This window comes from Bos mutus, chromosome 23 (assembly GCF_027580195.1).
Source record: "Bos mutus isolate GX-2022 chromosome 23, NWIPB_WYAK_1.1, whole genome shotgun sequence".
Classification (NCBI taxonomy): domain Eukaryota; kingdom Metazoa; phylum Chordata; class Mammalia; order Artiodactyla; family Bovidae; genus Bos; species Bos mutus.
This window is the reverse complement of record NC_091639.1, coordinates 22,455,151-22,480,829: the sequence shown is the minus strand read 5'-3', so window position 1 is coordinate 22,480,829 and position 25,679 is coordinate 22,455,151. Positions and strand designations below refer to the sequence as shown.

At 42.8% G+C, this 25,679-nt stretch overlaps 1 protein-coding gene and 1 long non-coding RNA gene across 2 annotated transcripts in view; one reads left to right on the top strand and one right to left on the bottom strand.

The window, feature by feature from the left end:
- Positions 1 to 651, bottom strand: part of LOC106701720 (BOLA class I histocompatibility antigen, alpha chain BL3-7) — a 117,908-nt gene extending 117,257 nt beyond the window's left edge. Inside the window, 2 exon segments of the mRNA XM_070360905.1 lie at positions 1 to 191; positions 502 to 651. Coding sequence (XP_070217006.1) covers positions 1 to 191; positions 502 to 574 — 264 coding nt within the window. The 5' untranslated portion in view covers positions 575 to 651.
- Positions 652 to 10,995: 10,344 nt separating this feature from the next.
- LOC138984928 (uncharacterized) lies at positions 10,996 to 25,153 on the top strand. The gene is made up of 3 exons (XR_011462180.1): positions 10,996 to 11,566; positions 20,099 to 20,226; positions 21,678 to 25,153. It is a non-coding gene; the product is annotated as an uncharacterized lncRNA (long non-coding RNA).
- Positions 25,154 to 25,679: the final 526 nt, after the last annotated feature.

Here is a 25,679-nt window from a genome sequence, read left to right as displayed (position 1 = left end):
CGTCTCCCGATCCCAATACTCCGGCCCCTCCTGCTCCATCCACGGCGCCCGCGGTTCTTTCCTCGGATCCGGGGCGTCGCTGTCGAACCGCACGAACTGCGTGTCGTCCACGTAGCCGACGGCGATAAAGCGGGGCTCCCCGAGGCCGGGCCGGGACACGGCGGTGTAGAAATACCTCAGGGAGTGGGAGCCTGGGGCGGGAGGGGTGAGACCCGGCCGGACCTCCTCCCGGCGCGGGTCCCGGGTCCGAGGTGAGGGCCGGGAGGGCGGAGGAGGCGGAGGGCCAGTGAGATGGAAGAGGTCGAAGACCGGCCCGAACTCCGGAGGGGAAGAAAAGGGGGGTCGGGATGCAAGGGAGGGACAGCACGGGACCGGGGTGAGGGGGCGGCTCTGGGCAGGGGAGTCGGGGTCGCTTGTTCCCTGGGGTCCTGCCCCCCAGACTCCCGGGGGGTCCTCTCGCCCCTCCCCGCAGAGGCCGTTCCCTCCAGACCCGGCACTCACCAGCCCGGGTCTCGGTCAGGACCAGGACCCCCGAGAGCAGCAGGAGGAGGGTTCGCGGCCTCATAACTCGCATCCTCTGGGTCTGGGAAGAAGCAGAGTCCGGGCGGGTCGGTGGAGACTTTATAACCGGGATCCGCGGAGAGGCTGATTGGTTTTTCTAGAAACCAGAACACCCAGTGGCAGTGAGAGCTGGGGCCGCATCATGAGTGTCCAGGCAGGAGGGCTCGACACAGGTTGTGAGAGAGAAAGTGAAACTCGGGGAGAAGGGGAATCCCCAACATGGAGCGTCCCAGCCCCAGACACCGCCCTTGACCCTGAGATCCTGAGCGGCTCGCCCTCCCAGGGACCTGGGACTTTGCCCTGATCCCTCCCCTCCTGCTAGGTAGAATATTCAAACTACTGAATAATTGCACTCATCTCACATGCTAACAAAGTAATGCTCAAAATTCTCCAAACCAGGCTTCAACAGTACTTGAATAGTGAACTTTCAGACTTTCAAGCCGGATTTAGAAAAGCCAGAGGAGCCAGAGATCAAAGTGCCAACATCCCCTGAATTATCGAAAAAGCAAAAGAGAAAACATCTACTTCTGCTTTATTGACTATGCCAAAGCCTTTGTCTGTGTGGATCATAACAAACTGTGAAAAATTCTTCAAGAGATGGGAATACCAGACCATCTGACCTGCCTCCTGAGAAATCTGTATGCAGGTCAAGAAGCAAGAGTTAGAACTGGACATGGAAAAACAGACTGGTTCCAAATCTGGAAAGGAGTATGTCAAGGCTGTATATTGTCACCCTGATTATTTAACTTACATGCAGCGTACCTCATGAGAAATGCTGGACTGGATGAAGCACAAGCTGGAATCAAGATTGCTGGGAGAAATATCAATAACCTCAGATATGCAGAGGACAACTACCCTTATGGCAGAAAGTGAACTAAAGAGCCTCTTGATGAAAGTGAAAGAAGAGAGTTAAAAAGTTGGCTTAAAACTGAACATTCAGAAAACTAAGATCATGGCATCTGGTTCCATCTCTTCATGTCAAATAGATGAGGTAACAATGGAAACAGTGAGAGATTAATTTTTTGGCTCCAAAATCACTGCAGATGGTGATTGCAGCTATGAAATTAAAAGACACTTTCTCCTTGGAAGAAAAGTTATGACCAACCTAGACAGCATATTCCAAAGCAGAGACATTACTTTGCCAACAAAGGGCCATCTAGTCAAGGCTATGGTTTTTCCAGTAGTCATGTATGGATGTGAGAGTTGGACTATAAAGAAAGCTGAGCAACAAAGGACTGATGCTTTTGAACTGTGGTGTTGGAGAAGACTCTTGAGGGTCCCTTGGACTGCAAGGAGATCCAGCCAGTCAATCTGAAAGGAAATTAGTCCTGAATACTCATTGGAAGGATTGATGCTGAAGCTGAAACTCCAAAACTTTGGCCACCTGGTGTGGAGAACTGACTCATTGGAAAAGACCCTGATGCTGGGCAAGATTGAAGGCAGGAGGAGAAAAGGATGACAAAGGATAAGATGATTGGATGGCATCACCGACTTGATGGACATGAGTCTGAGCAAGCTCCAGGAGATGGTGATGGACAGGGAAGCCTGACGTGCTGCAGTCCATGGGGTCACAAAGAGTCAGACACGAGTCATGATTGAACTGAAGTGAACTCCCCTCCTGCACGGAGAACTCTTTGTCACACTGTCTCCCAGCTTTGGGGCTGTTTGCAATCTTGATTAAAATACCTACACAATCTTACAAATTAGTGAGGACCCCAAGGATAGTATTTTGTGACCACTTCTATGCATATTTTCCACACTACGAATAATGCACTTTAAAGATTTTTTTTTAGTTTATTTAGAATAATGTTAATAACACATTCATTTAATATGAAGAACTATTTCCCCAAATAAACAGGGTAGTAAGAAGCATAGGGCTTTCTACATTTTTTTCCAATATGTTTCTTGTCTTTTTCACTAGAAGACCACTGGATTTTTAGGTTTGCGTCTGCACTGAATCTGTTATTTTGATTGAAGTCTGCTGCTGCTGCTAAGTCTCTTCAGTCCTGTCCGACTCTGTGTGACCCCATAGACAGAAGCCCACCAGGCTCCCCTGTCCCTGGGATTCTCCAGGCAAGAACACTAGTTTTGATTTCCTTCTCCAATGCATGAAAGTGAAAAGTGAAAGTGAAGTCGCTCAGTCATGTCTGACTCATAGGACCCCATGGACTGCAGCCTACCAGGCTCCTAGTATGGGATTTTAGTACTGAGTGGGGTGGTGAAAAAGCCCACACACAGGTAGGAGTAGTATTTTTAAATAATGTTTTCAGATAATTGTGGATGTTCATCTTGGATACAAAAGTAAAACTATACAAATTGTAGTTTCTCAAAGTTTTCTTCCGCAGTGGACCTGAAACAATATCATTGACTATTTTATATTCTGTTATTTTAAAATCCATAAGCCTATTTTGCTGATTGAACATCTGATGTAGTAATGTAAGATTTTTATAAAGTAATACATTGTTTCACTAAATTATACAGATCTTTCTGCATCATTCTTTCTTTCAATAAGTCTTTTTCCATGAAAAAGAGGGTAGTTAAGCTCACACAGAGTTTTCCCTTGGGCCATAGGACTTTGAAATGTAGTAGAAGTGCTCGATGTGTACTTTCCATGTCATCACAGAAGATACTTTTAAAATGTGTATTTAAGAATGATGATTAGGAAACATAAGCATTTTTATTTATTTTATTTTAAATAATATATTTTATTGAAGGGTATTTGATTTATAATGTTAATTTCTGCTGTACAGCAAAGTGATTCACTTATACATGTGTATATATATATATATTCTTTTTCATATTTTTTTCCATTTTGGTTTATTAAGGACAGATAAGAATTTTTAATGTGTCATTCTGGATGTTTTACAGCAAACCTGATTATCAGTTTTCTTTTTTTCTACAAGAAAATTTTGCTGAAAATAATTACAAGTGCAGCTTGCTACCATAGTCTCCATTACTGCTAAGCTATACATCAAAGCAAATGTCAACATAGTGAGAAGTTAAATAATATCTGTGAAAGTAGTTTTCACCTCTGGGATCTCATGAAAGGGTCTCAGTGACATCAAGGATTCCACAGACCACACTCTGAGAACTGCTGTTCTGAATGAATCAGGGCATCTCTCAACTGATCCCTGCCTTTGCCTCCTTTTCATTTTGGAAAATCCTTTCTCCTGAGCTGGACTCCCTGCCTCCCAAAACTTAACTCAGGGTCCTGCTCCTGGGCTCCTCTAGGAGAGAACTCACCCCCTAGAAAGTGATGCCAGAGAGTGTCCTCCATCTGGGAAGGGAGGTCGGGGGACAGGTGTTTCCCCTTTGGAACTGGGAACAGTTTGTACCTAAAGGCGCCAGACACATTCATAACCTACTTTGATTTTGTTACACACCAGCTTAATATGTATTCATATCCCAGACAGAAATCTGACATAGTGTCTATGAAAAATAATATTGACCCTTTCATCTCACGTGGCAGAGAAGCAATGGCATCCCACTCCGGTACTCTTGCCTGGAAAATCCCATGGACAGAGGATGCTGCAGTAATGCACCTGAGTTGGACATGACTGAGTGATTTCCCTTTCACAAATCACTTTCATGCATTGGAGAAGGAAATGGCAACCCACTCCAGTGTTCTTGCCTGGAGAATCCAGGGATGGGGAGCCTGGTGGGAACATCAATGTGCACTGACAAGTGACTTTGCATCTCATGTGGTCTAATGCACCTGACTTGAGGCCCACAAATCATGAAGAACAGTCCATTCCAAGAGAACATTCTGTGGTGAAAGAACTGTATGGCCAGTAGGTAGCAGTAGAGGCTGAGATTTAGCACCTTAAAGTGTCTGTTGTGCTGAGCACTTTTATTTATTTTAATTTAAATAGTAATATGTGGCTATTAGGTAGCATATTGGTCAATGCATATCTAGAATGTTGTTAATTAATCTCCCATCTCTTTCCCCTAAAAGATACTGTGTGATTCATAGGTTGATGCATACTAAAATAATATTAATATTGAAGTCATGGATTTGTCTGTGCAGGTCTTAGATATGTCTTTAAAATACAGCATGGTCTGAAAGTTTCTTTAATGTGTATTTTAACAGTGTTCAGACATTAGCCAAACCATAGTTTATTACCTTAAGGTCTTAAATGTTCAAAACTGCCCATCACTGCTAGTTGTCTGATAATGACAAATGGGTATAATCCTTGGTCTCTTTTTGTATTCCTTAACCTGGTAAACATAAGGACACACAGAAGTTATCAACTGAACACAACAGATGTCAATACTTTGTAGAACTTGTACATACTTGTAAAGTTATGAAGCAGAAGATATAACATTAGAATCCACCACCTTATTACTTTTTACTTACTACTCCTGCTATACTTTCTCTCCAAATTCAATCAGTTTTGTTTCCCTTCACCCTTGGACCCCTCTCTCCTAGACAAAAATATACATGAAGTTTTTACTCTTGTGGAATGAAGCATTTTATGACCCAAAGATGAAAAGCCATCAAAACACATAAATCTTTCCTATGTCAAGCAGACACTCACAAGATACAAACATATGCCCCTATTCCGATGGAAAGACACATAAAAATGTTTGGCAAGCAGGTAACATGTCTCAATGTTCTTCAGTCAAAGACCACCAGGAGCAAAGCTGTGGGCCATCAAGTTGGATTTATTCTGGATGCAGCAAGGGAGTCACAGACCATCAGGGACCATGGCCAGAATACTGGAGTGGGTAGCCTTTTCCTTCTCCAGGGGATCTTCCCAACCCAGGGATCAAACCCATGTCTCCCATATTGCAGGTGGATTCTTTACCAGCTGAGCCACAAGAGAAGCCCAAGAATACTGGAATGGGTAGCCTATCCCTTCTACAGTGGATTTTCCCAACCCAAGAATTGAACTGGGTTCTCCCACATTGCAGGTGGATTCTTTACCAACTGAGCTATCAGGGAAGCACAGTCTTGCACAGATGCCCCTCAAACTCACCCAGCCAAAGTCCATATCCTGTATGTCAGCAGTCCTCAGCATTTTTGGCACAGGAATTGATTTCATGAAGACAATTTTTCCACAGACCAGGGGAGGGGGGAGTAGTTTCAGGATGATTCAAGCACATTACATTTACTGTACACTTTATTTGTAGTCTAATGTTGGCTCTGATCTCACAGGAGATACCGGCCCAAGCCCAGAGCTTGGGGACCCCCTGCTCTATATGTTCTAACACCTCACAAGAGACGCCATGGTCCCTGATGCTCTGTGACTCCCTTGCTGCATCCAGAATAAATCCAACTTGATGGCCCACAGCTTTGCTCCTGGTGGTCTTTGACTGAAGAACATTGAGACATGTTACCTGCTTGCCAAACATTTTTATGTGTTTTTCCATCAGAATAGGGGCATATGTTTGTATCTTGTGAGTGTCTGCTTGACATAGGAAAGATTTATGTGTTTTGATGGCTTTTCATCTTTGGGTCATAAAATGCTTCATTCCACTTCTTCATGTATATTTTTGTCCAGAGATTGTTGGGTGAAGGGAAACAAAACTGATTGAATTCGGAGAGAAAGTGTAGCAGGAGTAGTAAGTAAAAAGTAATAAGGTGGTGGATTCTAATGTTACATGGAGAATTCCATGGACCATGTAGTCCATGGGGTCACAAAGAGTCGGACTTGACTGAGTGACTTTAACTTTCAGATGCAAGACTGGCTCACTTTGATTGGGTGTTGTTAGGAAGTGGGGTTATTTCTATGACTGGGCATCTCAGTGAGTCTTCCCTGTAGGGAGGGCAGACTAGAACAAGGGTACAGATGTGACTGGAAAGAAACAGTGGTCACTGGTATTAGCACAGAGAGAGGTTTGGTACATGGTGAGGGGCACAGTGCCACTTCTTTGGTCTGTGCTTAGAATGATGTCTTGGTCTTGTTTTGTCTCTGTGTCATGCACTCAGATGTCCTTGTCTGATGTTGGTCTTCTGTGAGATGACTTATGTCCAACAAGAGAATAACACAGCCATGTGGTGAGCACCAGCCCAGCCAGAGGATCAGAATGTATGTCCTAATGTATGAGTTGAAGGTGATCTGTCTAATGTTTACAAATGTAAGAGATTTTTGTTGCTCTCTAATTTTTGTCCAGCATTATTTACGGCAGCCCACACAAGAGAATCCTGAATGGGTTGCCATCCTTCTCCAATCCATGAATAAACAAAAGTAAATAATTCATGTCATGTCCCCTCATTCCCCATGGATTCAGCCTACCAGGTCCTCTGTCCATGGGATTTTCCAGGCAAAGTACTGAGTTTGAATTGCCTTTCTGAAGGGTTTTTAATTTTGTAATTTTTGAAAGCATTATTTACCATCTGTTCATTAATGAATACTGTTCTGATCAGTAAAAGACCCTCAGGCCACATCCCTGGGATTCTCCAGGCAAGAAATTATTGCCAAATTCCAATCTGATGAAAAAGAACTTGTTTTAAAATATACTGAGAACCGATGGATCTCAACAAACAGGCCCTCTAACCTGGGATTTCCAGGCAAAGTCTGAACAGACACTTCTCGAAACAATAACATAACCTTTTAAAACTAAAGTCTGAACAGACACCTCTTCAGAAAAAAATATTAAAAGATGCTAAACATCTTATGTTTCTACAACATGTAAATTTAAAAATGACAGTAATGTATCATCACACCTAATAGAATATCGAGAATCTAAGAACAGGTGATGCCAAGTGCTGACCAGGACGTGGTGTTGCAGAAACCCTCGCTCACTGGGGCAGGAATAGGAAGCAGCGAAGCTGCTGGAAACGAGTCAGCAGTTTCTTATGAAGCTACTCAGAGACTCTCCATCCAGTCTATTTATCAATCTAGTACTTGTTCAACTCATTTGAAAACTTATTTTTGCACAAACCCTTGCAACACTTGTTGACAGAAGAGCACCCCTTAAGTGTGGGGTGTGCAATGGTGACTTCCTTCTAAAGACTAGAGTGTGGAAAGTGGGGAAGTAAAAATTCCTTTTAAAGAGAAACCTGGGACATGCTACCTTAACTAGGCGATGAGGTAAATTAGTGATATTCAGTGGAAGATACCCTCGGTGAACTGGAGAATGTCACTCATCTCTGTGGTCCTCTTCACCAAAACCCTTTGCCCCAGTCAAATCAACAGATGTTCTACTATGTCTCTGAGCAGTACTCCACAAAACATCAAAGTCATCAAGAACAAGAGCAGTCTGTGTGACTGTCACAGCCAGAGGAGCCTGAAGGAGAATGATTCAGACTTAAAATGTGTCTTTGATAGGTGACCACCTGACCTGCCTCTTGAGAAACCTATATGCAGGTCAGGAAGCAACACTTAGAATTGGATATGGAACAACAGACTAGTTCCAAATAGGAAAAGGTGTACATCAAGGCTGTATATTGTCACCCTACTTATTTAACTTCTATGCAGAGTGCATCATGAGAAACACTGGGCTGGAAGAAGCATAAGGTGGAATCAAGATTGCCAGGAGAAATATTAATAACCTCAGATATGCAGATGACACCACGCTTATGGCAGAAAGTGAAGAAGAACTAAAGAGCCTCTTGATGAAAGTGAAGGAGGACAGTGAAAAGTTGGCTTAAAGCTCAACATTCAGAAAACGAAGATCATGGCATCCGATTCCATCACTTTATGGGAAATAGATGGGGAAACAGTGGAAACAGTGTCAGACTTTATTTTTTTTGGGCTCCAAAATCACTGGAGATGACGATTGCAGCCATGAAATTAAAAGACACTTACTCCTTGGAAGGAAAGTTATGACCAACCTAGATAACATATTCAAAAGCAGAGACATTACTTTGCTAACAAAGGTTCGTCTAGTCAAGGCTATGGTTTTTCCAGTGGTCATGTATGGATCTGAGAGTTGGACTGTGAAGAAAGCTGAGTGCCGAAGAATTGATGCTTTTGAACTGTGGTGTTGGAGAAGACTCTTGAGAGTCTGTTGGACTGCAAGGAGATCCAACCAGTCCATCCTAAAAGAGATCAGTCCTGGGTGTTCATTGGAAGGACTGATGTTGAAGCTGAAACTCCAATACTTTGGCTACCTCATGCGAAGAGTTGACTCATTGGAAAAAACCCTGACTCTGGGAGGGATTGGGGGCAGGAGGAGAAGGATGAGATGGCTGGATGGCATCCTTGACTTGATGGACATGAGTTTGGGTGAACTCTGGGAGTTGGTGATGGACAGGGAGGCCTGGCGTGCTGCAGTTCATGAGGTCGCTAAGAGTTGGACATGACTGAGCAACTGAACTGAACTGAATGAAGTTCAAATAAATTCTGGAGTTCAGTAACACTGTATCAATATTGGTCACTAGCTGTGACAAATGTATGATGGTGGTATAAGATGTTCCCATAGAGACACTGAGTGTGGGATATATAGTAACTCTCTACTAACTTTGCTACTTTTTTGTAAATTGCAAACTATACTAAAATTAAAATACATTTTAATATCAACCAGAAACAAACAGGGAGTGAAGAATCAATTACTGACCTTGAGATTTCCAGGGTCTTTCATCAATGACCTGCAGAGAGGAGACAGAGAGAGAAAAAATGGAAACCTGAGATACAGGGAGGGCTCCAGGGCTCTCCTCTCCTCCAATCCCTGCCTAAACCCTGAGCCTGACCCCAGAGCTGCTCAGAAAGTACCTTCACCCACTCATTGGACTAGGGCAATCCTCTCTGTCTGACTCAGACCACAATGCATCCTCTGCCTTCCTGTGCAGAAATGGAGAGGGAAGAGTGGTCGTGCACCCATGTGGCCACAGGGCTGATGACTGGACACCTGAGCTCCCTTTGACCTCCTTACCAGAGATCTGCCCAGGCTCTTTCTAGGCTCCCAGCAGTGGGTCAGTGCTGTGCACACAAGCTGGTGTCCATCCAGTGTCAAGTTCAAAGTGTGAGTTGTTTTCCAAAATACACGCTGACATGGATGTTTCTCTCTCCACTAAACAACCAAAGACTTTGGCCTCAGAGAGGATCAGATATCAAGGCTGTAAAACCTGGTTTCCAGGTCCAGGGTGGAGCTCACAAACATACACAGTGTTCTAGTTATCAAGGGATGAGACCTTGAACTCCAAGTTCTTGTCACTTCTTCTGGCCACTGACAAGGTTATAGACTCTTCCTCCAGGGAATGAACTCTGGAACCTCTATCCCTAGGATGGGGTGTAAGAGTTGGGGGGTGAGGAGGAGGAGGAGGAAGTGGGGAAAAGGAGGAAGAGGAGATCCCCTATAAATATGGGGAGGCTCCTGGAGAAGGGGAAACAGTGACATTATGGGATGGAGGCCACAGGAGTGGAGGGGAGGAGCCAGAGAGGAGAGGTGTGAGGGAGGGTCCTTCGTGGACACGTGTGCAGGGAGGTGGGGTGTGTGAGGGGAGAGACACAGGGGCTTCTGGCCTGGGTGCTGGTAGAGGCTCTATTTTCCACATGGATGATAATCACACAGTGTCAGCTCCATATTTTGCTGGGAAATTGTACTTATGTTTTTGATATTTTTCTGTAATTACAGATATGACATGACTCAAATACATGTGGAAGAATGGAAAAGAGAAAAAGAGAGAACAGAGGTGATTAAAGGAAGTCCTCTCTTCCAGAGAAATACCCCCACCCCAGTCCCCACTCTACACCCCACACACATGATGCTGGGGGAGTGGGAGGGACAGGGAGACTTAAGGAAGGCAGAGCCCATCCTCAGCTCACAGTCAGGGGCTACTTAGACATCCTCTCTTTATGAGCTGAGATGGCAGGGACCACTGTGCCAAATACACTGGCCCAAGAGCCTGGGAAAAGACCTGTCTAGCTGCTGGCCATGAAGGTGCTTCCTGGAGATCAAAGGACAGGATGTGAACTGGAGCCTGGAGGCCACAAGGGTGACAAGGAGATCAGTCATGAGTCTGGGCCGTGGGTCCCCCTAACATTTTCCTGAGACATGAAAAAGACATTCCTCCTCCCCAGACCTACAACACCATACCAAGGACACCAAGGTTGGACCCTCCTGTCCAAGCATCACCCTCTCCACCCTATGAAGCCTTCAGGGTGCCTTCTTCTCCTCTCAGGCCTAAGAGCCCCAGGACCCCAGCCTCCTGTCTCTTCATCCCCTTTATGGACCTAACAGAGAGAGACTGGCATTCTGGATCCTTCAGGCCTGATCCCTCCACCTCCAAACCTTCAAATTAAAAAGTTCTGAGCTCCTGTACCCAAATCTAAATTCTGGCCTTGAGGATGAACCAAGGTTTGGGGTCATGGGTCCCAGAGGGGAGGCTTCCCAGGGCCTCACAGGCTACAGCTGAGCCAGGCCTCCAGCTGCGCAGATTCAGCTGGTTCTGGACCAAAACCCGAAAAAAAAAAAAAAAAAGAACAAATCGCTGCAGGCTTTTCTTAGCCCAAGTAAGTTTGGAGTCTGGGCCACTGTGAGGCGAATTTGCCTTGCTTGGAGGTCCTGCGCCGCAGTAAGCAGCCCCCTGCTCCTCCCCCTGCAGAATCTCCCTCTCCCAGATCTGGGTCAGACCCCGGGACCCTAACAGCAGCGGAGGGCTTGACTTCTAAAGCCCCTACCATCCGAGCCTGAGAAAATCAGTCCGGGCTGGTCGGTAGGGTCCCTGAAGCCAGGAATGGACACTGATTGGCTTCTAGAAACCGAATACGCAATGGGAGTGAAAACTGGGACTCGTCATGAGTATCCAGGCAGAAAGGCCCGACACAGTTTGAGAGGGGAGATAAAAGACCCTAAAACCAGGAACGATGGTGACGTTGATTGGCTTGTAGAAACCGGATACGCAATGGGAGTGAGAACTGGTACCTCGTCATGAGTATCCAAGCAGAAAGACCCGACACAGTTTGAGCGGCGAGAAAGTGAAACCCCAGGGAGGTGGGGAATCCCACGAGGTTTGACTCCCCCGCCCAGACATCACCTTCTGGCCTAAGACCCTGAGAGCCTTGCCTGGGGACCTGGGACTTTGCCCTGACCCCTCTCCTACTGCCTGGAGGACCCTGTAAGTCACAAGTTTACAAACTTTCGGTTTCAGAATCAGTGTATGACTATACGACTTGGGACCTCAAAGATAGTATCACTTATGTGTGTTATATCTGTGAACATTGGCCATATTAGAAATGGAAACAACAGAAATCGATTGATTCAATTGTAATATTAATAACCCATTACATTAAAATAAATATTTTTATGAAAAATCTCTATTTTCAAAATGAAATAGTATAGTGAGAAGTGAGCCTTCTAGATTTTACATTCTTTCAAAAGTTTACATTCTTTTCTTGTATGCCTCATTAGAAGACTGAAGTATTTGGATATCTGCTTCTGTATTTAATTTTTTTTTTAAAGTAAATGAAAAAATCCAGCCTCACACAAATATAGGTAAGGGAAGTATTTTGAATAACATTTTCAGATAATTATGGCTACTCATCTTTGATACAACACTAAAACTACACAAGTGTTAGGTTTCATAAATAATATTTTGCTATGTGAAACTTGAAACTATAACTGAATATTTCCAAATCTGTTGCATAAGAGTCCATAGGTCTGTTTTGTACATTGAATGAATATTGTATCAATGCATGATTTTTTTAAAGTAATGCATTGCTTTACCAAGTTGTATAGATTTTAGAGTGTTGATGTTTAAGATTAGCAAACAATCACATTTGTTAATGTCACCACAGCTTACACTAGAAAAGTTTGTCAGTACTGGGAAGCTGTCAAGATTAATTTTCTAATGAGAGCTTGCATTTTATCATTGGCAATAAATACTGTAAGTTGATTTCCTGGAAGGGAGAAACTCATGTTCATTATGCCAAATAACTAAATCTAAAAAATCATAGTTTTCCTGTTATTCGTTCTTAAAGTGAAAATAGTATTCCATAAAAAAAGAAGCTAAGTCAGCTCAGAAAAATTATTTTCCTTGGGACATAGTACTTTAAAATGGAGCAGAAGTATTTTATGTGTACTTCCCATTTCATCCTATCAGAGAGTCTAAAATGTGGACTCAAGAATGATGACTGTAGAAACAATAATTTTTAATACTACAACCTGGATATTTTTCAGTGAAACTTGCTTTTTTATTCTGCAATTAAATGGTGGTGAAGAATTAATAACTGCTATTGCTGTTTGTTGAAATAGGCTCATTTCTGCTGCTGTTTTACCTCAGTGCAAATGTCAACACAGTGAAAAAGGTAGGGGCTTCCCTGGTGGAACAGTGGTTATGAAATGGCCCTCCAATGCAGAGGACAAGGGTTTGATCCCTGCTGGGGAACTGAGAGCCCATGTGTCAAAGGACAACTAAGCCTTCAAGTTGTAACTGCTGAGCCTAAATAAAGCCCATGCTCTGCAACTAGAGAAATCCCTTATGCCTCAGTGAAGACCCAGTGCAGCCAAAATAAGAAATACATATTTAAAAGAAAAAGGTAAATAAATTTTTGGTAATGTCATGAAAATAGTTTTGACCTCATGGATCCCATAGTAGGGTCTCAGAGACTTCAAGGGTTCCACAGACCACAGTTTGAGAACTACTGTTCTAAGTAAAGCAGGGAGACTACAGGTTAGCACCCACCTCTTTGTCTCTTCACTTCTAGACTCCCTCTTCCTGAACTGGACTCTGTGCTTCCCAACCTTTACTTATTAGGGCTCTGCCTCTTGGTTCTTCTAAAAGTGAACTTACCCCTAGAAATTTGATGCTAGAGTGTCTCTACCTAGGAAGGGAGTTGGGAGACAGGTGTTTCCCCTTTGGAACTGGGAATAGTTTGTGCCTGAAGGCATGAGAGAGAAATTTATTCCTGACCCATTTTGGATTTGTTGGTACCAGCTTAATATTTATCCATATCCCAGAAATAAATCTGATGTAATCTGTGTGAGAAATAATATTGGCCCTTTGGTTTTAAATGGGTCTAATGTACCTTACTTGAGGCCCACTAATATCATCAATAATAGTGCTACTCAGAGTTCTAGGTCTGCACTTTTCATGTGGTAGGTGCTAGCTCTATGTGGCTGGTATTGAGCACTTGAAATGTGGCTAACTTCACTGAGCAGTTGAATTTTTATTTAATTAAATTTAAATAGCCATATGTGGCTAGTAGCTACTGTATTTGACAGAGCATATCTAAATGGTTTAGTTTTCATTCTCCCAAGATACTGTATGACTCATAGATTGAAGTACATTGAAATTATCTTCATACATTTGGTTAGGTGGGTCTTAGACATTACTGTAAAATACGGCAGGCCCAAGAAAATTTAATCTGTCTCCAGTGCAGGAGACCTGGGTTTGATCCCTAGATCCCCAGGAGAAGGGAATGGCTATCCACCCACTCCAGTAATCTTGCCTGGAAAATTCCATGGACAGAGGAGTCTGGTGGGCTATAGTCCATGGGGTTGCAAAGAGTCAGACCCACTTTCACTTTCTTTAACATCATTAACCTAAACATAATTTATCACCTCAAGGTCATTAGTTTTCAAAAACACTCATCTTTGGAGCTATTTCTTATCTATATTACATTGAGGCTCTTGATGTCATTTCTGTTAACCTGGTAAACATAAGCAAGCACTTATGTCTTCACTTAGCCACGAGAAAGTATTTATTGAATACCCCATTATAAAATACCCTGTTGGTCCTACAAAATTATAAAAACATAAAACAGAAGATAAAAACCTTAGAATTCCCACCACCTTTGAATTCTTTACCTATTATTCCTCCCCAAAGTGTGTGCCCCCAGTTTCAGTTTTTTGTTTCCTTTTACCCTTGACCCCATTCTCATAATCTCTACCTAAATGAAAATATACATAAAATTTTCACAATTGTTGGAAGAATTTTCTAAGCATGACCCAAAGATTTAAGAAAAAATAAAAAGAAGAAATAAAACTTTTCTATGGCAACCACAAACTCACAAGCATGCAAACACATGTCTGTAATCAAATTTAAAGACACCTAAAAAATCTGAGTACATCATGAGAAACGCTGGGCTGGAGGAAGCACAAGCTGGAATCAAGAAGAGAAATTTAACCTCAGATATGCAGAAACCACCCTTATGGCAGAAAATAAAAAGAGGAACTAAAAAGCCTTTTGATGAAAAGTGAACCAGGAGAGTGAAAAGTTGGCTTAAAGCTCAACATTCAGAAAACTAAGATCATGGCATCTGGTCACTTCTTAGATGGGAAACATGGAAACAGTGTCAGATTATTTTGGGGGCTCCAAAATCACTGCAGATGGTGATTGCAGCCAGAAATTAAACTGGGTCTTGAAGGAGTCATGACCAACCTGATAGCATATTCAGCAGAGACATTACTTTGCCAACAAAGGTCTGTCTAGTCAAGGCTATGGTTTTTCCAGTGGCATTGGAGAGAGTTGGACTGTGAAGAAAGCTGCTGCCAGTGATGCTTGAACCTGGAGAAGACTCCCTTGGACAGGAGATCTAACCAGTCCATCCTAAAAGAGATCAGTCCTGGGTGTTCATTGGAAGGACTGATGGCTGAAACTCAATACTTTGGCCACCTCATGCAAAAGAGTTGACTCATTGGAAAAGACCCTGATGCTGGGAGGGATTGGGGGCAGGAGGAGAAGGGGACAACAGAGGAGAGATGGCTGGATGGCATCACAAACTCATGGACGTGAGTCTGAGTGAACTCGGGAGTTGGTGATGGACAGGGATGTGTCGAGATTCATAATCAAAATTTAAAGACACTGAACTGAAAAAATCTGATAGACAAAATATTAGCATGTGTCGATATTTTTCACCTAAAGACCACCAGGAACACACCTAGTTGAACTCATTGTGTTTACTACTTGATACAGCAAGGGAGAATATACAGTGGGGAACCACAGGGCATCTTAGAGTGAGGGGATAAGAAAGAATGTGTTATTGTGGGATTTGGGCTTTGGTTGGAGAAAAGAGGGGTTTACTCCAAACTGAGTATTGCCAGGAAGCATGGTCAATTACATGATTGGGTGTCCCAATCAATCACATCCATAAGGAGGGCAGACTAGAGCAAGGATAAAGGAGCATTTGCAACCATCAGTCCTGTTACCCAGGATAGGGAGATGTTCAGTACTTTCTGAATTGCACAGTGCCCTGTTTCTCTGTTCTTAAATGAAATTATGTATAGTCTTATCTTGTTTTGTTTCACTTTATTATGATTTCAGTGTATCCTTATTTGATGTTTCTATTTTATAAAATGATTTATTCCAAAGAGAACAACATGGCCTAGCTGCTGAGCACCAGGCCAGCTTCAAGTAACTCTGAGGTCTAGCTGTGAGTGTCACACCTGTTCCTGGGGTCAGGAGGCTGATTTTTCTTCCTTAAATTCAATATTTTAAAATTCCTACATTGAGATTCAAAGACTGAAAACAATTTAAAAGGCATTAGCAAAACAATTTGAAAAATGGAAGAAATGTAAATTTTTATTTATAATAAATTCATTATTAAGCAGCAGAAAACAATTTGGAAAAGAAGAAAAAATGGAAATATTAATAAATGGGAAAATGGAAAAGGGAAAATGGAAAGAAAAATTAAAATCTGTCAGTTTGGCAAAGATGAAAGGAAAATAAAGGCTAGACCTTTAATAGGTCTCCTTGGGAAAGTCAAGGTGTAGGGCAGGGAAAACAGATTAGGATTGGCTGGTATGAACAAATATCACCAGGCTTTGTGTTATAGTAATGGTCTTTGGTTGTCTGGTACCTGGCCCTGGGATTATTAAGGCAGAGGAATATTGCCTCTTAGGGTACAAAGGCCAGACCAGGGACCAGGGAGGGGTGGGAGGGTGGGGGGGGGGGGTAGAGGGGTAGGGAGGGTGGGCAGGGTTGGGGTCTGGATTGGTTAGTTTGCATATCAGAGGCTTGCACCTGGCTGGGCTGTAGTCTGGGAAAGCTGTCTCTCCTCAGTGAGAAAGATTTTGTCATTGTTTTTTAAATATTAATTTTTATCTTTGATTGCACTGGGTCTTCGCTGCAGCTCATGGGCTTTCTCTACTTGCCTTCTCTTGTTGCAGAGGGCAGGTGGGGTGGCTCCTTTCTGGGCTGCAGCTGCACAGCCTTCTCAACCAGGGTTGAATCTATGTCCATTGAACCCAAGGGGGATTCTTATTGAACCACCAGAGAAGTCCTTCAGCAAAATTTTTTTTTTTTTAATCTTCAGAAATATTTTCTGATGTTGCAGAGCACAGGCTCTGGGCCCAGAAAGGTTAGCTTCAAAATGTAGAGAAAAGTTTTGCAGCACATGGGATCAGTTGCATTTCTGAGGTATTCAGTTTTCAGAAAAAATTTTTTTCTTCCCCAACCAGGGTTTTGAACCCATGTCCCTGGGTTGAACCTGAATCCCATCTCTCAAGGGTCATTCTGAGCACCCTATCCATTGAACCACCAGAGAATTCCTTCAGCAAAACATTTTTAAACAACTGAGCTATCAGAGCAAATTTCCCCACATTTTGAACCCAGGAGTTTAAGTATGGGAAGTTCTTTGGCAAGTAGCCTGTGCTCCCATGTCTAGAGAATGCTGAACTGCATGTGTCTTGATGAGACCATGTCTTATTACAGAAGCCGAAAACACACTTTGCTTTTTTGTTGCTGAGCACAGGCAGGCATCCTATACTCTGGTGTGCTTATGGCAGATTTTGATTTAGGGGTTAATTACATGAAGAACTAGGGCCTGTTCTGACCACTAATTTCCTGAACCCATTCCTTCCTCAACTCTTCATTCTCATCTCTGTATCCAGGAAAGCTTTACCCATCAGTTGAGTCTGTGAATCCACCAAGATTGCTACTGCCAAACACACCTCTGGCTCCGTGTGTAAGCGTTGTTACTTCTTCCTCTTCTGTTCCTCATCAGATTATATCCACTCTCCAATAGCTTGGACTCATGCATGATGTATTCTGTTTATATCCTGACAATTCAACAATCCTCTCAAGTCCTGCTGACTCCACCTCCTCCCTCTCTCATTGCAGCTCCCACCTCTCTGGAGGTCATATGGACGTGCCTCCAGAATTTGCATGCAGGCAGGCACACGTATCCCTCCCTCTTTGCACTCCAGATGCCCTAGTGATGTTTAATTAATATCCTTTTTTAAAAAAATTATTTTCCCTTTTTCTAACATCAGCCAATTTGTTTTCTGCTGCTTATATGTAAGACTCCTAATTTAACATTAAGCTTAGTATCTATTTCTACCACCTCAAAACACAGCTGACATAGACTTCAGAACCAAGTGACTTCCAAAAACTCGTATACACCTGAACCTTACATGGCTTTCCCTCTCGCCTTCCCACTGCAAAAATTATCAGAATATGCAGATAAAGGAATTCTTACACCAGATATCTCAAATCTCATAGTGTATCAAAGATTAAACAGTTATGAACTGCCAAATATTTACCATTTTCTCAGCTGCTTAGATGATTTGGAAAAGACAGTGATGCTGCAAAGATTGAGGGCAGAAGGAGAAAGGGATGACAGCAGATGAGATGGTTGGATGGTATCACTGACTCAATGGATATGAGTTTGAGTAAACTCTGGGACATGGTGAACACAGGGAGGCATGGCGTGCTGCGGTCCATGGAGTTCCAAAGAGTCAGACACGACTGAGCAACAGAACAACAACAATTGCTTAGAAGGATGGCAAGAGAAATTATGGGACAGAAAAGGTGCTTTATAAATCAATGTGGATGTTGTCATCAGTTACTATTTGTAGCAGGAGCCGAGATTCTGTAATACAGTCATTCTCATACATTTATCTCAGTGGCAGGTGAAGAACCAAATCAAAGGCAACAGAAGAGATAAATTAGTTAAGACACATTTTAATAAACACATTAAAGACATTCCAACCATTCCCCTTAGAGAAAGATCAACTATTACAATCCCCATTTTAGAGACAAAGCTGCGAGGACAAGACACTCATGACTGCCATAAAGCTCCGGTCATCTGAGTGCATTCAGAAACCCAGCAGGACCATCCAGCTGAGGCAGAGAGCTGAGACTGATGAAAAGGAATAAAGGGTGAATGACAAAACCTGGGGCTGTGCCAGGAGGTCTTCTCTCAGGGTCTCAGCGTAAGTCTAGATCTCATGCAGTTAAGCCACAGGAAAGGGAAAATTTTCCCAGTGAAGGCAGATGAGAATTCATAAATGAACTTTTGAGTTCTGGCATTGGTAAAGGTTACCTTCCCAGCATCATGATCCAGAGCAACTCCAATCTTCTGGGGGCAGTAGGACAGGATCTGGAAGGGCCCAGATTATTATGTTATTATAATATGATACATTAATATAATAAATATATTAATTATTAATATAATATATATTAATTGTTAATATTTAAACCATATATTAAAATGGTGGTATTGATTAATAATATATCATTCATATAAATATTAATATATTATATATTATATATAATTATAAGAGGCAGAGTAAATAAATTTATTTACTTTATTTAGTAAATAAATTTATTAATTTATTTAATTAAATAAATTTAATTATAATAATTAATATAATTTATATATTAATAAATAATATATATTAATATATAACATAAATATAATAAGAGCCCAGAGTTACTCTGCCTCAATCTTAGCAGCTGAGGACAGCTGCAGAGTCCAGAACCCCGCCTCGGGGGTGAAGTTGAGAAATCCCCTTCTTATCACTGACTCTCTTGCCACCCCTACCAGGCAGAATTTTGGCCATATTCCATTTTCCTGAGACCATTCCTCCTCCACCTCCTCATTCTCCTCTCTGTATCCAGGAGAATGATACCCATCAGTGATGTCTGTAAATCCAAGATCTCTACTGCCAAACACGCCTCTGCTTCCAGCCCTGTATCTCCTTGCGTCTTCTTCCTCCTCTGCTTCCCACCAGATCCTGTCCACTTTCACTTCCCAGTACACTTTGCCCCACGTGAAGCCCTTACTGCCCGGCACCCCAGGCTCCGGATCAAATCTCTGACCATGCTGGCATTTGTTCATCCACAAGCCAGTGAACATCATACTCTTCCCATCTGGAGCCACTGAGAGGTAGCCATTGGCTGTCGGGGAATTCAGGATGATCCTCACTGTGGGGACAAGGAGACAAAGGTGTGGCCTCACAAAAGATACAAATGAGATTTGTCCCCTAGGTTCTGGGCCTTCATGACAATGGTGGGAGGCTCCTCAGGGGACCAGGACAAAGACTGCTTTTGACCTTGTGTTCAGACTATTAGCAACCATATTTAGAGAGTGTAAAGAACACAGAAAATTCAAGGCCTCAGGCAGTGCGATGAGACTGAAGAGGAAAAAAAGATAAGAACTGGGATCACTACAGCTGGGCAAATCTGGGGAAAGGTTTATGGTTTTGAAATCAGGATAAAGAATTTGGATACATTAGTTACACAAAGACCTTCCTTTTTAAAACAGAATTGCTGACCTTGAGTAATGAACCTTCACAGGAAAGCTGCTAACTTCAGCCACTATCCCCTGCAAATACTCACTTGTCTTATATTCCAGATCCCTCATCAATTTTCCTAGAGTAAAAGAACAAAAGGACAGTGAGCAATTCTTTCTTTCTTTTTTTTTAGCCACACTGCTTGGCTTGTGGGAAGACCAGGGATTGAACCTGGGCTGACGGCAGTGAAAGCATGGAGTCCTACCCACTAGACCACCAGAGATTCCCAACAAGAAGCAATTTTAACACCACAGCTTCTAGGTCAGGTTCTCTTACATGGGCTCATATAACTTTAGATGATGACAGGGCACCATGAAAGTTCAAGTGAATTAGAGAAAGCAATTCAGGAGACACCCAGAGCTGTGCAGGCTAAATTGTTTCTTGTAAGCATATATACCAACAAGTGCTGAACCTACCTGGTGCTTCATTAAAGAGTACTTTGGGCACACCACTTGTTAAACTAAGTCCGAAACTTCTAGTCCAAACCCACACTGTTTCTCTCCACTCTTACAGATACCTCTTTGAGATACATTCTCCCAGTATTCTTTAAATTGGTAAAAAAATCTTATTGTGACATCTACCATCTTTACTATTTTTAAATGTATAGTTCGTTAATGTTCAGTTCAGTTCAGTCACTCAGTCGTGTCCCACTCCTTGCAACCCCATGGACTGCAGCACGCCAGGCCTCCCTGTCCATCACCAACTCCCGGAGCTTGCTCAAACTCATGGCCATCAAGTCGGTGATGTTGTTCAGCCATCTCATCCTCTCTTGTCCCCTTCTCCTCCTGCCTTCAGTCTTTCCCCGCATCAGGGTCTTTTCCAATGAGTCAGTCATTAATGTTAAGTATATTTAAATAAATATGCAGTTGATTTCCAGAATTTTTCCATCTTTAAAAACTGAAACTGTATACCCATTAAACAGCAGCTCCTCATTCCCCCTCCTCTAAACCATGGTAACCACTAATCCACTTTCTGTTCCTATGGATTTGACTGCTTGAGAGACCTGATATACAGGGAATCATATATTACTTGTCTCTTTGTGACTGGCTCCTTTCACTTACCCTAATGTCCTCGAGGTTCATCCATGATGTAGTACGCGGCACAAATTTCCTTCCTTTCTCAGGTTGGATAGTAGTCCAGTGTCTGCATGTGCCGCGTTCCGTTTCTCCATTCATCCATCGATGGGTGTTTGGGCTGTTCCTGCATCCCATCTGGGGTGAATAATGCTGCTATGAACGTGAGAGTGCTAAGATCTCTTTGAGATTAAAATTCTCTTTTAATTCTTTAGGAAGTGGGAATGCTGGACCATATGGTAATTATGTTTTTAATTTTTTGAGGAAATGCCTCACTCATACTCTCAGTGTTTTGAGATTCTCTCCCAATGTTCTTTTTACCTCACTGTTAGATATGAAATATCCTTTTACCATCTTGAGACCTCTGAATGTGACTCTATTTTAGTCTAGGTTCCATTCTTAGACTATCATGTGCTTTGGACTTAGATTCCCTCCCCAGCGTCCCTGCCTGGTGTGAATGACACACAAAGAGCAAGGAACTCTGAGAAGTCACAGCCACGCTGACAACCTAAGGACACATCTTAGAGAAAGAAAGGTTTCTAGGTTCAGAACCCCCTCCTTTACGACTGAATTCTCTGAGTCTTTTCTCTGAAGAAAGAAGTATATCTGAAATTTCTTCTGCCCGATTTTTGATTGCAGGACTGATCAGCTTTCCAACCCGGAACTTCTTCCAGGATATCTAGAGTAATGACATCACAGTGAGAACTCCTGAGAGAAGGGTGTGATTTCCCACCATCACCGCCTGCACATGCACACGAGCACTAACAGTAGCCCAAAGATGCAGAGAGGACAAGATGATTTCCAAGTGGTGGCTTTCAAGGTCAGAGTCGAAGAGTAGAATGTTGAGTTCTGAAGAAAGCGTCATGATCCAAGGATTCTCTCCCCACCAATATGTCATTTATAGACAATATTCAAAAAGAAAGAAAGCCTTTGAAAGTCTTTGAAACATGCTACTGATATTACAGGCTCTAAAGAAATTACCTGAGGATATGAACTAGACGAATTAAAATTAAGCTTTAAATATACATTTTAAAAAGCATTAAATTTAAAATTAAAGGTATGCTGCTGCTGCTGCTGCAGCTGAGTCTCTTCAGTCATGTCTGACTCTGTGCGACCCTATAGACGGCAGCCCACCAGGCTCCGCCATCCCTGGGATAGCTGGGCATATATATAAACTAAATCTAAAATGAAAAAAGTCTGAGATTTTGATCTTATTATCAAACATGATTAGATTCAAAGCAAAAAAAATTATTAGTGAAACAAAGGTATTTTATGGTACTAAAGATTATAATCATCAATTAAGATGTAACCCACCTTAAGGATCATACAGGAGAAAAACATCAAAATATAAAAAGCAATATGCATGCATGCAAAGTTGCTTCAGTCGTGTTGCTCCTTGCCACCCTGTCGACAGTAGCCTGCCAGGCTCTTCTGTCCGTGGGATTCTCCAAGCAAGAATACTGAAGTGGGTTCACGTGCCCTCCTCTAGGGACTCTTCCTGACCCAGGGATCGACCCTGCGTCTCTATGTCTTCTACGTTGCCGGGTGGGTTCTTTACCACTAGTGCCACCTGGAAAGACCTAATATATATATTACGTTTCTATAGTTTCCTTTTAGCAATGAATTTTTGCCCATTTTTCTTGTGTTCTCATAGTGAGAATACACTATGGGCAAAAACTCATTGCTAAAAGGAAACTTTGGGTGACTTTTTTCTAGTTTATGACATATCAAAAAGTAAAAAAAAATAGCATCAATACAAAATACCTAAATAATGTAATTGATAAGGAAAACCTCATGGACATATATAAAATTCTATTCCAAAGAGAGAATGTAGCTTCTTTTTGAATGTTTAGAACTGTCCAAAATTTCACAACATATAACACAAAGCCTCAATAAAGTCCAAAATAGTGAATTGGCAGCAAACTCATCTAATCACAAGAGTTAAAAACTGTGAAACATAAGAGTATTAGAAACTGACCCTTTCCCCCCACCAGCACCACTGACAGAAGAAGAAAAAGGTGAGGAGAGTCTCTGAAGAGGCTCTTACCTGGAGGGGAAGGTTACACAGAGTCTCACCTCCTTGTCCTGGTCCTGCTTACCTGCGCTGGATCCCATCACCTGCTGCCTACAGGACCGTCCTGGCATCAGGCTGGTTACAGAAAAACCGTCGGTTCTGGCGTCTTGATCTTTGGAGTCGATGCCGCTCAGCAAGGTCTTGCCTCAGCCGTCCCTGCTTTGTCACCACTGACCCTCCAGAGCACACCCAACCCCCACACACCAGCCCTGAGGCGGGGAGGTCATAGTAAGTTTTGGCCCATGTGGGCCAAGGTCCTCTCTCCACCCCTCAGCTCACTTCCCACACAAGGACAACAGAGATTAGCAGGCATCCAGGCAAGTCATGGGCTGGCACTGACCCTCATCAGGGTGAGAGGTTTAGGTCAGCAGAGCATCAGATCAGATCAGATCAGATCAGTCGCTCAGTCGTGTCCAACTCTTTGTGACCCCATGAATCGCAGCACGCCAGGCCTCCCTGTCCATCACCAACTCCTGGAGTTCACTCAGACTCACGTCCATCGAGTCAGTGATGCCGTCCAGCCATCTCCTCCTCTGTCGTCCCCTTCTCCTCCTGCCCCCAATCCCTCCCAGCATCAGAGTCTTTTGCAATGAGTCAGCTCTTCACATGAGGTGGCCAAAGTACTGGAGTTTCAGCTTTAGCATCATTCCTTCCAAAGAAATCCCAGGGCTGATCTCCTTCAGAATGGACTGGTTGGATCTCCTTGCAGTACAAGGGACTCTCAAGAGTCTTCTCCAACACCACAATTCAAAAGCATCAATTCTTCGGCGCTCAGCCTTCTTCACAGTCCAACTCTCACATCCATACATGACCACTGGAAAAACCATAGCCTTGACTAGATGGACCTTTGTTGGCAAAGTAATGTCTCTGCTTTTGAATATGCTATCTAGGTTGGTCATAACTTTCCTTCCAAGGAGTAAGCGTCTTTTAATTTCATGGCTGCAGTCACCATCTGCAGTGATTTTGGAGCCCAGAAAAATAAAGTCTGACACTGTTTCCACTGTTTCCCCATCTATTTGCCATGAAGTGATGGAACCGGATGCCATGATCTTTGTTTTCTGAATGTTGAGCTTTAAGCCAACTTTTTCACTCTCCACTTTCACCTTCATCAAGAGGCTTTTGAGTTCCTCTTCACTTTCTGCCATAAGGGTGGTGTCATCTGCATATCTGAGGTTATTGATATTTCTCCCGGCAATCTTGATTCCAGCTTGTGTTTCTTCCAGTCCAGCGTTTCTCATGATGTACTCTGCATAGAAGTTAAATAAGCAGGGTGACAATATACAGCCTTGACGTACTCCTTTTCCTTTTTGGAACCAGTCTGTTGTTCCATGTCCAGTTCTAACTGTTGCTTCCTGACCTGCATACAAATTTCTCAAGAGGCAGATCAGGCGGTCTGGTATTCCCATCTCTTTCAGAATTTCCCACAGTTTATTGTGATCCACACAGTCAAAGGCTTTGGCATAGTCAATAAAGCAGAAATAGATGCTTTTCTGGAACTCTTGCTTTTTCCATGATCCAGTGGATGTTGGCAATTTGATCTCTGGTTCCTCTGCCTTTTCTAAAACCAGCTTGAACATCAGGAAGTTCACGGTTCACATATTGCTGAAGCCTGGCTTGGAGAATTTTGAGCATTACTTTACTAGCGTGTGAGATGAATGCAATTGTGTGGTAGTTTGAGCATTCTTTGGCATTGCCTTTCTTTGGGATTGGAATGAAAACTGACCTTTTCCAGTCCTGTGGCCACTGCTGAGTTTTCCAAATTTGCTGGCATATTGAGTGCAGCACTTTCACAGTATCATCTTTCAGGATTTGGAATAGCTCAACTGGGATTCTGTCATCTCCACTAGCTTTGTCCATAGTGATGCTTTCTAAGGCCCACTTGACTTCACATTCCAGGATGTCTGGCTCTAGGTCAGTGATCACACCATTGTGATTATCTGGGTCGTGAAGATCTTTTTTGTACAGTTCTTCCGTGTATTCTTGCCATCTCTTCTTAATATCTTCTTCTTCTGTTAGGTCCATACCATTTCTGTCCTTTATCGAGCCCATCTTTGCATGAAATATTCCTTTGGTATCTCTGATTTTCTTGAAGAGATCTCTAGTCTTTCCCATTCTGTTGTTTTCCTCTATTTCTTTGCACTGATCGCTGAAAAAGGCTTTCTTATCTCTTCTTGCTATTCTTTGGAACTCTGCATTCAGATGTTTATATCTTTCCTTTTCTCCTTTGCTTTTCGCTTCTCTTCTTTTCACAGCTATTTGTAAGGCCTCCCCAGACAGCCATTTTGCTTTTTTGCATTTCTTTTCCACGGGAATGGTCTTGATCCCTGTCTCCTGTACAATGTCACGAACCTCATTGCATAGTTCATCAGGCACTCTATCAGATCTAGACCCTTAAATCTATTTCTCACTTCCACTGTATAATCATAAGCTGTGGCTCAGCAGAGTAACTGTGGCTCAGCAGAGCATAGACCTCAGTTTTCTTCCTGTCCCCGGCAGGGGGCGACACTCCTGACACACAGGAGGTTCTCCATCAGTTCCCTCCCTCCTGGAAGCTGTTTCCCAACAAC